The sequence below is a fragment of the Aythya marila genome (assembly GCF_965140915.1).
Source record: "Aythya marila genome assembly, chromosome: 2".
In the NCBI taxonomy this organism is placed as follows: domain Eukaryota; kingdom Metazoa; phylum Chordata; class Aves; order Anseriformes; family Anatidae; genus Aythya; species Aythya marila.
Window position 1 is genome coordinate 26,211,033 of NC_139043.1, and position 13,760 is coordinate 26,224,792.

The 13,760-nt window shown below is 44.6% G+C and overlaps 1 protein-coding gene across 1 annotated transcript; it reads left to right on the top strand.

Annotated features, from left to right (window-relative positions):
* The first annotated feature begins 1,555 nt into the window (after positions 1-1,555).
* On the top strand, positions 1,556-13,549 carry ASB4 (ankyrin repeat and SOCS box containing 4). The gene is made up of 5 exons (XM_082753175.1): positions 1,556-1,784; positions 4,962-5,261; positions 7,888-8,378; positions 11,041-11,154; positions 12,632-13,549. The coding sequence occupies exons 1-5, from the start codon at positions 1,571-1,573 to the stop codon at positions 12,818-12,820; spliced, it is 1,308 nt and encodes a 435-aa protein (XP_082609301.1). The 5' UTR covers positions 1,556-1,570; the 3' UTR covers positions 12,821-13,549.
* Positions 13,550-13,760: the final 211 nt, after the last annotated feature.

A 13,760-nucleotide genomic window follows, 5' to 3' on the forward strand; every position in this document is an offset into this window, starting at 1 on the left:
ACTGAAACAACCAGTGTACTTATGGAAGTAGGTTTGTCAAGGTTAGACCCAAATGCAGCTTACAGGAAATGAGTAAATATAAAGGCAAGAGGTATCTGTAATTGTTCCCTTTCTCTATGTTAAGCTCATTAGTGTTAATGAAGATTTTTATGAGAATCAGAGCAGGGCCACACAAAGTACTGAAGGCGAGCAAGTTGTAGTGCCTCTGAAGTGCACTCTCTGTGCACCCTCTTGGACCACGACAACTATGAGGTAATTGTGATCAGCCTTCTCTTTCACCGTGGGCCAAGCTACCATAAATTACTTCACCTTGGTTGTCAATGAAGAGCAAGCATGATGGCTCAGCAGACGTACAGCAGTCTGTCACAGCCACATGCTTGTCTGTGCACCTCAGCCTTGGTGAGATGGCAGAGCAACATGGAGATGTACTGGCATGGTCCTTTATACAGCTAGATTGAGTGTCTTTGTGCCATCCTATAATATTTATGAAAGACAGACAAAAGTCCATTTCAAAATGGAAAGTGTAGCTGAGGTGAACTGTTGAGGACAGCCACATATCAGCGCTCTGTACACCCATGACTTCTCAGGAATATCGTGGTTTAAAAAAGCCATGTGAGTAACAAGGATGTGACATAGGATGTGAAGTTCACATCTTGTCTCTCTGCTCGTGCCAGACAGACAAGCATTCTTCTCCTAAAGGATGGAGTGGAGACATCCACTATTGAGAGGATGAAATTAAGAGGGAGGCAATCACACAGGAAGGAGTGTGAATGTATAAAGAGCTCCCCTGTCCCATAATGTGGCCATACAGCTCTGCAGCCCTTTCATCCTTGCATTTCTCCTTCCTGGGTGCACTTCCACCTTCCACCTGTGGTCCCTAAGTAACCTGGGGAACTCCTGCTGCTCGGGGCATTGTACAGCAGCAGACTCGGCTGGATCAACACAGCCATGTTTGGGGCTTTATGTATCAGGGCATCTGTGAGACCTGCATAGTGGGGGGGTCTTGTGGAAGCCTGCCTGGTGGCTGGAGGAATGCAAGCGGCACCAACAGGATGAATGCTGTCCTGGAGAAGAAAGAGCTGCCTCCCACAAGAAGAGTCCCTTGGATTTTTTTTTTCTTTCTGAAATGCATTAGCTAAAAGGCTTCTGCAGAGCGAGCACCACATCCCTCTTCAGTCAATAAATCACTAATGGTAACTATGAAAGGAAATATAAGTATTTCTCCAGCTGAGAAACAGCACCAAGGACGTAGTGTCTTTTAATGTGAGTGCATGGCAGGAGCAGAGGGCGGCCACGTGGTTAGTGAAGCTTAATGTGTATAAAGCCTGTAGAGATATCTCTTATTCTGGTTTTATTGCTAGTGTGTCTGTCCTTACTTTCACAAAAAGAGTGTGGTGATATCTAAGAGTGGTATTTCAATGCCTGAAATGCTCCTCATATAAATAGAACAAGCAGATCAGCATGACCAAGTGATAAAATTACCTTCTGGTCTTCAGGAACTTCAGCATGTAACTGCGCTATAGGGACCTCAGTGTACCCCTCTTCACAGCACAAATAAATACATTTGGAAATGGATCTGGAGGAGACATGCAAAGAAGGAGAGAACACGGAGAGGAAAATGACTCGAAATGCAGCTGCAAAGTTGGTGAAAAAGGCTTTCCTTGAAGCCCTGAAGTCCAATGACTATGAGACACTGGAAGAGCTCTTGAACCAAAAGAAAATAGATGTGGACACGGTGTTTGAAGTGGAAGATGAAAACCTGATCCTGGCATCCTATAAACAAGGTAAACGTGGCAGCACTCACAAGCCAGGAAGTAGATGGGTTCAGGTAGTTTTCCAGGAACTGTGGCCTCATGCCTCTCCTAAAGCTGCAGCCTAAGTTGACTCACAGGCAGCAATGTCAGGAGGCTCATACGGCCACGGTCACTGGAGGGGAGCTTATCAGCTGTGCTGCAGGGCTTGGTGCAGGGCAGGCCAGACACCAGCACCAGCCTCCACGCCACCAGGGCAGCTGCTGTAGCTTTAGGGAAGTCCAGAAAGAGGGGTCCTTTGCCATCTCCTTGCAGAGAATTAGACTGCAAAGCCCAGAATAGACACACAAAGGCTAAGTGTGGTGTACAAATGTCTTGCATGTTCCCCAACACATAAACAGACAGTTCAGAAACAAAATGTTCAGTCTCTTCCATTTGCAGTTTACAATAGTAGTACAGTGAATTCTTCTTGGCTTAGGAGAGCTAAAGAAAACCTATGGACCTTGAATGTTGCTGGATAGGAGGAGCTGTGTTTTTCAAGCTCACAGAAAGTGAGGATTTGCTGGTTTATCAAAATATTTTGGCTTAAAATTAAAAATAATAATTAAAAAACAAAAACAAAAACAGAGAAGACATTTCAGCTGTTCTGGAAGGTAGAAAATCCAAACCAGCTGTCAGCCAGATACTGAGTTTCCAGAAACTTACAGTTCAAAACAATGAAACAAGTTTGCTGTCTGCTGAAATCAATAGACTTCATTACCTACTTGCTAACAGACTCCTCATGAGTATCTGAAAAGCAGCAATGACCAACTTTTGCCAGAAGTTAGGAAGTTAGGCATACGTGGAGATAAACACCTCCAGTCTCAGCAGCACAGCAAATGCACTTTTTTTTTTTTTTCCCCCTGTGGCATAAGGGAGGGACAACATCCCACCCCTTCCCCTGTTCTGTGTTTACCTCTTATTTAGCGAACAGCTGTTCTTTTGGTTCCATAAGGGTGAGGATGATGCAGTCATGACTTACTTCCCTTGGGGACAGCATCTGAGCTAACCCACACAATGATGAGTGTATCCTAAAATATCTGCTCTTCTGCCCTCAGCAGGCTAAAATGTGTTCTGGTTGTAGTTTAAGACTATGGGATTTTTAATTGTAGATCATTTGGCAGCAAGAATTAACTCGTTTCTTTTGGAGAAAGAGATAAATGCACCCTATTGCCTAAATCACAGCAGTATACCTGCTGTGTCTTTCTGAAAGGCAGAAGGCACCCTGTCAGCTACAATGCAAATTTTGCCTTTGTTCTGAATCCCAGATAACCATGATTTAAGAGGGGGATTTCCTTGGGGAGGGAGAGGGGAGAAAAATTAAGCTCTGCCATTCAAACAACTTGAGCTCTGCTGTAAGCAATGCAGTGGGAAGGAGATGCCATGGGTGTCGGAGGGGCTTCCTCTCTTGCAAAAGAGGCTGAGAGCTGCCAAGGACACTGGCCTTTCGTGCACCATTGCTAGTTTCCACCCCAAGAAACAGATGAGCTTAAAGAGGCCTCCTGCAAAGCCTGTGTCTTCTTCCTGCTCAGTGCCAGGTCCCATCCCCTTGGGCTCAGGGATGTCTGTGGGTTTGGGCAGGGGATGTGGGAGATGCTCACCTGCAGCAGCACAAGTAAAGGAAATAAAGGGTGGTCTCAGGCAGGAAAGCTGTGGCTGTATAAAGGGGTAACTTGGCTTTTAAGGATCACTGTCCTGCTGTTCACATCATTTATGGCTGGCATCTACATATCTTCAGGCCCACCCCAGTGTGGGATCAGGCTGGTAGCAAGGGGGAACACCAAATGTGAGTTCAGTTGGGGATCCAGTTTCAGCATCCTGCTGTGCTGCGTGCATAGACTCTGGGATACAGCCCACCTACCTGGCACCCAGTTTGCGGACAAATGATGAAAAAGGTGTTTCTCTCTGCCACCAGTGGTTTGTTTCTGTCTCCTTCCTTCCTCTCCATCTCTCTTCCTGTCTAATGCAGTACATATGATTCCTGCAAAAATTGTATCTAGGAGAAATTAAGGTGGAAAAACTGTATAAAACTAAAGACTCAAAAACAAAGGTCTGAATTAATTTGGCCTCATTATACATCTGCAGCATTTTTCTTTTTCTTGATAACAGTATTTAACCAGGCATTTGTCCAAGTAGATATAAATAAATCAAACCCAGAAAATTTTATAGGCACATTCTAGCTAAGAAGCAGCTGCTGTACCTAAAAAAAAAAAAAAAATAAAGAGAAAGAAAAGTTTCAGATTTATCCTGCTCTTCTGCACAGATTTATTTATAATTTTTTTTTAACAAATGATTATAGTAATCACTTCAGAGACTGCATTAAACATGTAGTCCTATCTTGGGAACAAATATTGGTCTTACACCTGTTTATAAGTTAAAAAAAAAAAATCTGTGAAAAATCTGAACATTTTGGAGCCAAATTTCATACTAAGCTGCCCCTGCTTCTATTTGGCTCTTCCACCAAGTTTACATCTACATCAAAACTCCTCACTCCGTGCTCCTCAGGGGCAGTAGTTGGCAGAAGGTCTGTGATACAGCTGCAGCCACATTGCCACGGGTCATCTATGTGCAATGCATCACTAGGAGTCTGAATCCAGCTCCTGACATGCATGATCCTGCAGTCTCCCACGCAGAAACAGCAGGATAAGCTGTCTGTTGAGTCACTGGCCTGAGTAAATACTGCCTTCTTATTCCAACTTACTCCTTTTTATTCTTATTTGTTTAGCTGTTGGCAGACTGAAGAGCCCATTTCCCCTGTATTTTTAGCTAGTGGCATTTCAAATGCACTAAGCCTTTACTATTATTGTTATTATTATTATATAAATATTACTATATTTGCATTGTTATTATTGTTATAATAATATTGTTATTATTATCATCATCATCATTCAGTCTCCAGAGGTCACCAGAAAAACAAAAGCTGCCTTTGGAGTACATCTACATGGAATTATCTCTCCAAAAGACAGGCTATTCAGTGCACATAGGAAAAGTACCTAATGAAAATCAAGTTATGCTTGAGAGAACTACGTGTGCACTAAACTCTAGCTGGTGAAATGATGGCAAATTAAGCCAAATCTCCAGCCTTTTCTTCCTCCTCCATTGTTCTCAGTAGGTGGATAATCCAAAGGAAAATCTTAGCCAAGGATGGTAATGCTTTTTCGTTTCGTACAGGGTATTGGCTACCTAGCTACAAATTAAAAATATCCTGGGCAACTGGGCTTCATCTGGCTGTCATGTACGGGCATCTGGAGAGTCTTTCGGTCCTGCTCAATCACAAAGCTACAATCAACTGCCGGCCCAATGGAAAAGCTGCAATCCACATAGCGTGTGAAACAGCAAATGTCGAGTGCCTCAAGATCCTTTGCAACCATGGAGCTAAGCTGAACTGCTTTTCAATGAGCGGGCAGGCGCCCCTGCACTTCTGTACGACACGAACCTCCATGCCTTGCGCCCAGCAGCTGATTTGGAGAGGTAAGGTAAAACTCTGGAGAGTCTCTCACGGTGTGACTAGAGATGGCGGGCATGACTTGTGGCTTGCCTTAGGAGGCAAGATGCCAAAGTACGTATATTTATCCGTCCCATCCCCAGCTGACTCGCCTCTTCATCCCAGACTTCTTTTCCCCATCTCTTTGATCAGCTGAAGTTTCTCCTGCCCTGATTCCTCACCCCATCTGACCTCCCCTCACCCTGGCCACAGGCCCTTACTCCAGGGCTGTTTCCCATTTCAGTGCTTCCAGCCTGCTGCCCAGCCAGTCCTTCAGCAGAAGAGCTCCTCTGAATGAATTTCTTCTCTATTTTTGTTTCTGTCTTCTTCATCTAGATTTACTATTGAAAAGTTTTCACATGAAAGTGCGCCCCTACCCCTGTCTTTGTTGCTCACGTTTCCTTGATCTCCATAAATTCTTCTATTAATTTGTATTTGACTTGTCCCTGAGAAAAACATGCAGTTTTTCATACAGTCTCTTAATTGCCAGCTACCAAACTCCTGTACCTACTGGGGAAAAAATGTTATTATATAAAATTTAATTTTCCTGGAGTGAGATATGTTATGTAGTTGATCATCTGTAACAAATGAAGTTATGAATAGATATAATTCATGGATAAGTATATTGCTGTTCCTTCCACTGTGTCCTTTACACAGGAAAATGTCTCAGGACTTAATAAAAGGGGTACAGCAAAGTCAGGCAGTTCAAGAGCCCTAAGTTACAAATAGACAGATTCCCCTATTTGTCACACTGTGCCATGGCAAATACAAACACGTGTTGTTGTTTTTTGGCTACAAGTTTTGAAGGTTTTTCTTGAGATGTAGAGCCCAGGCATGTTTTGTGGGCAAGGCAGTCTGAAATCCCAAATGAATAACCACATCACTTTTCTTCTTCTGGAAAGATACATATTATTTTGTTTGCTAGAAAGGAAAATAAATACTGCCAGTTGTCTCCTGCCCAAAGCAAGCAGTCCTGACAGCAGGAGTTGAATTTGCTACCATGGAAAAGCTTAAAAGTCGAATGTACTTTTATAAAATGCTGCAAATGAAAGGTTGTATTCTGCAGGCTTCCTCCACCCACCCATCAGTGAGTGAATAATAGCACTGTGCAAGCCAGCCTTCATCCCAAAGCACCCTGCAAACACAAACCTCCACGTGAAACAGAGATTCAAGGTGGGCAAGGTCTGGAGCAGAACATGGCAAGTGTGCACACACCCGAAAGCCAAAGACAGGGTTTTGTTTCTGTCCCTGTCCCAAGGATTCCCACTGGCATCTCCCACCCTGCCCTCTGCACTGGTGCTCTCACACGGGTCAGCTCAGGTAAACGCAGTTTAACCATTTCTCACCTGGGCAAGCGGCCAGCCGGGCAGATCTGTGCCCGGGTTTGCTTACCGCCTCCAGACCTGTGCTGCTGATCCTCTCAGGGCCGTGTAACGTGAGTAACGCTCAGCGTGGTTTAGTGGGATTAGCACTCAGCCCAGAGGTAATTTCTCACGCCTCTTTCTCCCTCTCCGTTAGTACAGCTCGGTTTTAGTGTAACTTTGGCCTTGTAATGGCTTCGTGAGGCTGGAGAGAACAATTTTATTTATTTATTTATTTATTTATTTATAAGTAAATAAAATTGTGTAACTATACACACACACTATATACATTGTATACACGATATATACTATACTGCAGTTCTGCTTTGCTTTCAGGAACAGGCTCTCGCCGATCTTTCCTCTAATAAGCAGTGTTAAGAACTATTCCTCCAGCAATTTGCACTTCTTCAGCGCAAATTGCTGGTGGATGGAAAGGAAGGAGGCAGCCGGAAAGTCCCAGGGCTGCAAGATCCGGAGCCCTGGCACTATTTTGGCAGAAGGCAGGGGCCGGGCTCCTGTCCGTCTGTCCTGCAGCAGCTGCCCTTCGGCGCACAGTAGATGGTGCTGTTGCTTCAACTGGAATATAAATTCGGTACAAATAGAGCTGTTATAGCAGTCCTGTTAACAGCTTGGAAACAGGATCCAGACCCTCAGCTGGGGACTTTCTTTTTTATTTTATTTTATTTTATTTTATTTTATTTTATTTTATTTTATTTTATTTTATTTTATTTTATTTTATTTTATTTTATTTTATTTTATTTTATTTTATTTTATTTTAATAATCTATGGATCTATCATAAAATGTCCTTCTAGGCTCACAGTCAACGAGGTGCTGCAGGAAGCTTTCTCAGGGTACAGATTTGAGCAGAGCTATTTTACAGAGTAGGAATAAAGATCTTCTTTTTCCTTCAGTTCTTAATTTATAGGAAAAAGCACTTCACACAGAGATTTGGACCTGAATGCTGCTCCAAAGCAGTGTTCAGAAAAGGCCCTCTATCAGCTCAAGGGCCAAGCTATGACACCAGAAACTGGATCCAAGAATGTGAAGTTTCTGAGGGTTTCCCAGAGGCCTCAGCAATGCAGAATCCTTGACCCTTGCTGATTGTATTTTGATGTGAAAAAAAAAAAAAAAAAAAGGGTTTGCAATCCTTTACAGTCTCCTTGGGTAGCAGGGCTCTAGCAGAGAGCTGTCCGAACTGGGATTCTGTTCCCTTGATTATTATTTTTTTTTCCTATCATCTTTCCTTGGCAGGTGCAAACGTGAACATAAAAACCAACAACCAGGACGAGGAGACCCCTCTGCACACTGTCGCACGTTTGGGTATCCCCGAGCTCGTGGCCTTTTACGTGGAACAAGGGGCACAGGTAGATGCCGTCAATGCCCACTTGGAGACCCCGCTGGCCTGCGCGGCCTACTGGGCCCTGCACTACAAGGACCAGACGTACAGCCCAGACCACCACCTCATCTGCCGCATGCTCTTAGACTACAAAGCTGAGGTGAACAGCCGCGATGAGGATTTCAAGTCACCACTCCACAAAGCTGCCTGGAACTGTGACCACGTGCTGCTGCACATGCTGCTGGAGGCAGGGGCAGAGGCAAACATCATGGATGTCAACGGCTGTGCGCCCCTGCAGTACATCATAAAAGTGACATCTGTACGGCCAGCTGCCCAGCCTGACATCTGCTACCAGCTGCTGCTGAACCACGGAGCAGCCAGGATATATCCTCTGCAATTCCACAAGGTTAATGGATGGCTTTGTACAGCACGGGGATACAGAGAGAGGGGATGTCTGGAACAGGAGGGGGGTGAGAGACCCAAACTTCAGGGGGGGAGGTCCCAATCGACTGGCGGCTAGCAAACATGACGCCCATCTACAAGAAGGGCCGGAGGGCAGACCCGGGAAACTACAGGCCTGTCAGTTTGACCTCAGTGCCAGGAAAGCTCATGGAGCAGATCCTCCTGAGAGTCATCATGCAGCACTTGCAGGGGAAGCAGGCGATCAGGCCCAGTCAGCATGGCTTTATGAAAGGCAGGTCATGCCTGACGAACCTGATCTCCTTCTATGACAGAGTGACGCGCTGGGTGGATGAGGGAAAGACTGTGGATGTGGTCTACCTTGACTTCAGCAAGGCTTTTGACACCATCTCCCACAGCATTCTCCTCAAGAAACTGGCTGCTCTTGGCTTGGACTGGCGCATGCTTCGTTGGGTTAGAAACTGGCTGGATAGCCGGGCCCAAAGAGTCGTGGTGAATGGAGCCAAGTCCAGTTGGAGGCCAGTCACTAGTGGCGTCCCCCAGGGCTCGGTGCTGGGGCCAGTCCTCTTTAATATCTTCATCGATGATCTGGACGAGGGCATCGAGTGCACCCTCAGTAAGTTCACAGATGACACCAAGTTAGGTGCGTGTGTCGATCTGCTCGAGGGTAGGAAAGCTCTGCAGGAGGATCTGGATAGGCTGCACCGATGGGCTGAGGTCAACTGCATGAAGTTCAACAAGGCCAAGTGCCGGGTCCTGCACCTGGGGCGCAATAACCCCAAGCAGAGCTACAGACTGGGAGAGGAATGGTTGGAGAGCTGCCAGGCAGAGAAGGACCTGGGAGTGATGGTGGATAGTCGGCTGAATATGAACCAGCAGTGTGCTCAGGTGGCCAAGAAGGCCAACGGCATCCTGGCTTGTATTAGGAACAGTGTGACCAGCAGGGCTAGGGAGGTGATCGTCCCCCTGTACTCAGCTCTGGTGAGGCCGCACCTCGAGTACTGTGTTCAGTTTTGGGCCCCTCGCTACAAGAAGGACATCGAGGTGCTTGAGCGGGTGCAGAGAAGGGCGACAAAGCTGGTGAGGGGCCTGGAGAACAAGGCCTACGAGGAGCGGCTGAGGGAGCTGGGCTTGTTCAGCCTGGAGAAGAGGAGGCTCAGGGGCGACCTTATCGCTCTTTATAGGTACCTCAAGGGAGGCTGTAGCAAGGTGGGGGTTGGCCTGTTCTCCCACGTGCCTGGTGACAGGACGAGGGGGAATGGGCTTAAGTTGAGCCAGGGGAGTTTTAGGTTAGATGTTAGGAAGAACTTCTTCACTGAAAGGGTTGTGAGGCACTGGAACAGGCTGCCCAGGGAAGTGGTGGAGTCACCATCCCTGGAGGTCTTTAAAAGACGTTTAGATGTAGAGCTTAGGGAAATGGTTTAGTGGGGACTGTTAGCGTTAGGTCAGAGGTTGGACTCGATGACCTTGAGGTCTCTTCCAACCTAGAAAATTCTGTGATTCTGTGATTCAGGGTTTGGTGGTACCAGGATTTGCAGGAGTCCTGTAAACTATGGACTCAGAATGCCCAAAATCTGTTGTAAGGTTGATATCATTTGCCTGAAGCAAAATTGCCATTGCTAATGCCAGAAACCAGATGCAGGTCCCATATTCACTCTTAATCAGCCTGAAACTCCAAATTCTAAATGCTGGCTCAAGCCTAATTTTTCAGAGCTGATTCACATTCTCATTTCAGAAAACCTACATGCCTTCATCAAACCTGGCTCCAATATGCTGAACTGGGTTGTACAAAATGCATATTTTATGGCCTCAACCAAAGACTAGAGGTCAGCTGAGATGATTCAGTTTGCCACTTCTGACCTTTAGAAATACAAATCCATTCAAACTGAAATGGATCTCACTGAAGCTTGGGCTTGTTTTCAGGAAATGTGAGAAATAAAGGGAAATTCTGGGCCTGGGTTCATAGCTGGTTACTACTACTACTAATAATAATAATAATTGCAAAATCCCTCCCAAAGAATTTCAGCAGCTCTTCAAAGCCCAAAGCACTGTAGCTGGTAGCCTTCTTATATCAGGCAATGAGGTAAGCTTGCTCTAGTCAGGGCTCATTTTCTCTCATTTTTTGCCTTCAGCATAATTTTGCAGTCCCTCCACTGTATATATAAAATTTTATCAATCCAAGCAACCAGAACCTTTGGAAAAAAATGTTAAACCTTTGTTTTTGCCTTCCTGAGCTGAGGATGAGCTGGTCCTATCTGTAACAAAACAACTAATTTTTCTAGATTGTGTTTGAGAGCCAGGCCTGGGGGCTCCTCTTCCTGCCTCCACCTTCTCCCATTGCATGGAGCGGGGCTCGGTTCCAATCTATCATTTCCCATCTGCAAAATGTGTAGGATGATATTTATCCCAGAGGGATGCTCTTCAGCTTTGTCTGTGAAAGCCTGTCTGCTGTGTGGGTCAGAAATGCACATCCTACCGTGTGAATGTGAAGTGTTATTCCATGGGTGTGAGCAACAATTTCCTCCTTCTGAGCTAAAGTTATTAGGCAGAGGTGATTTTAGATGTGTCCATTCCTGTGTGTCCTCACAGCCAGGCTAGCCCCAGTGCCTCTTGGCGGTGCTCATAGTCTCTGTACATCCTGACTGCAGGTGCTACAGGCCTGTCATTCCCACCCCAGAGCTGTGGAGATTGTCGTCAACTCTTATGAGCACATCAAATCAACATCTAAGTGGAAAGCAGCCATACCTGATGATGTCTTTGAGGTAAGTTCTTAATGAGTTGTAACTGAGTAAAATCCAGGCTTATTTATCTGTACCTGGCCACAGAAAACTGAGATTGCTTTTGAAAGGAAATAACACACAAGAGGATTTGGACTTCTCCATTTAATATCATTCACTTCACACAAGCTGGCCCCAAACTGGGGATTTTTTCTTTTGAGATAGGTACCATATCCAAATCTGCTGAAAACACTTAAGAAATACAGATTGTTCTGTGTTGTCCTGATGACAGTGGGAATTTCAGTGATGTGGGATGTTCAGGGTTATGCTGTAGCTTTAAATAATAGTTTATCTTTGTAAGAGAGAATAAGAGAGTTCAGAACAGTCTGGACATACAAGCTGGTTATTTATTTATTTTGTGAAATGTTTTCACACAGTTTAGTTGAATATAGTTTCTCAGAAAAAGTTATTTCCAATAAAAATATTGCTTTTCCAGCTATGTTGGGTAAAAAGTTTTTGGTTTTAAATTGAATCTCCTTCAATAAAATGAAGATAAATGGATCTCTATGTCACCTGGAGATTTCAATAGACTTTTTTTTTTTTTTTGAGAAAGTCTCATAGTGACATTATCCTTTGCTGCACTCCCTGTCAGGGGTGCTGCAGAAGCTCAGATATCCCTGCACTCAGCAAGTGCAAAATATTCTGGCTGTGACTGGTGTATCTTCAGATCTACCAGTGAGTGTATTTATATATTTTTTCAGGTCAGCGATTGTTTTAAAAGCACCATATTACAAGGTATATATTTAGGTAGACATTTAGGTTCTGTTGCATGGGTTAAGTTTCTGTAGTTTCTGTTTCTAACCATAGGACTGGTTAGCTGCAAATACAGGGGAGAATTTAAATGAAAAATGAGGTCAAAGAGGGAAGAGATGTTGTCAAAGTGCCAAATTGGGGGATGGGCTTTGACATAATTATCCCATTACTTCAGAAATCTGCATAGTCCCAATATTCCATTTTAAAGCTAGTTCTTGATTAATACCAGGGTTTTTCAGGATGTTCAACTCAGTGCTGAAGTTAAGTATACCAATGTCTGCTTTATATTGTCAGTGATGCTTAGGGAACATCATCTTTATTATTAATGCAGAGCTATGCAGCCAGAGGAACTGCAAGACCAACTGTTTTTTTCAGATCAGCTTTATTCAGGAAAAAAAATAATCATGTGAACACAGAATGAAACATTAAGGACCTTTTTCTCCTAAATAGTAATAATGAAGCGTAATAATAAACACGAAGTATTTGAGGTAAGCATAATTTTGGCCAAACCAAATTCCTGCTGCGGTGAGCGGCTTAAGGTGACAGGGCAGCTCTACAGGTTTTTACCCTTGCTAAGAACCGTGTGTTGGGAGGGGAAAGGGAGGACAGGAAAGAAGCTTTAGTGCCCTAAAATACTCTTGTGTGTTTTTTTTTTTTTTGTTGTTTTGTTTTGTTTTGTTTTGTTTTGTTTTGTTTTCGTGTTTTGCAGCGGTACCAGGATTTCTACGACTCATTGTTCACTGTGTGCAGCAACTCACCGCGGTCGCTCATGCACTTATGCAGATGTGCTATTCGGGTGATGTTGTCAGAAAGATGCCACCGAGGCGTCCCCTTACTCTCCATCCCCGTGTCCATGAAGAAGTACTTGCTGCTGGAGCCAGAGGGGATAATCTACTGAGCTGCAGCAGAGCTGGCTGCGTGCCCCAGCCTGCCTCTTCCCAGATTTGCACGCCTCTGCGTGGTGCTGGAGCTCCAGGCTCACAGAGACCTTCACTTCTGTATGGTCTCCGGCCAGCTAGCAGCTGGGCTGGCATTTATGGCCCTTTTCGGGGCTGCAGTCCACAGAGCAGGGCAGGGAGGCAGAGCTGGAGCAGCCTCCCTCCATACGAACACAGGGCTGTGTGTTTGGATGCTTTGTTCATTCTAGCTTCAATGACCCTGTCAGTGATGCTTCCATTTCTTTGAGTATTTATTCCACTGCCTGCTAGATATCATTAGATTCAATCCAAGCAACCTTTGGTACCGTTTCACTGTAATTTTATTCAGCTGTCATTTTAGGAGTAAAAGAAAGGGTACTGTCAAAAAGTAGTACATCCATTAGTCATAGAAATGCTTTCCCAGAAGGAAATGGGGGAACTGCTTTGAATCATGACCACAGACAGGAGTTCAGTAGTTGCTTACGGATTGATGCTGAATTCAGTCTTAGTTCAGTCTTCACTACACCTGTCTGTACCTTATAAAGCTTTGTCATAATAATATCATTTTTAATTGTAAGATTTTTTTTTTCCCACTCTCAGTCATTGTATGTGAACAGGATCAAAATCTACAGCACTGAAATTTCTGAGCATTCATATTTATGCCTGGGTAAGTCTTAGCAAGAAACTGTCCCTGTTTCCACCCTAAGTGTGACCTACATTAAATTTGCATCCTGGTGTTGAGAAAGGCAGAGGGACTGGACTTGTTCATGTAAGCTGAACAACTGTGCTTACACAGGTGCATCCCTCAGGATGGTGTTGGATGGGATATGTGAAGAACACAAACATTTCTGTCCATTTAATACAAAATATTCCTAGCCTATTAACACAGACTATATTCCACTTATATTCCACATTGTGTTT

Coding starts and splice junctions, on each gene's coding strand:
- ASB4 (XM_082753175.1), top strand. CDS start 1,571: ATGGATCTGGAGGAGACATGCAAAGAAGGAGAGAACACGGAGAGGAAA. Junction 1,785..4,961: donor CCTGGCATCCTATAAACAAG/GTAAACGTGGCA, acceptor CGTTTCGTACAG/GGTATTGGCTACCTAGCTAC. Junction 5,262..7,887: donor CCAGCAGCTGATTTGGAGAG/GTAAGGTAAAAC, acceptor TTTCCTTGGCAG/GTGCAAACGTGAACATAAAA.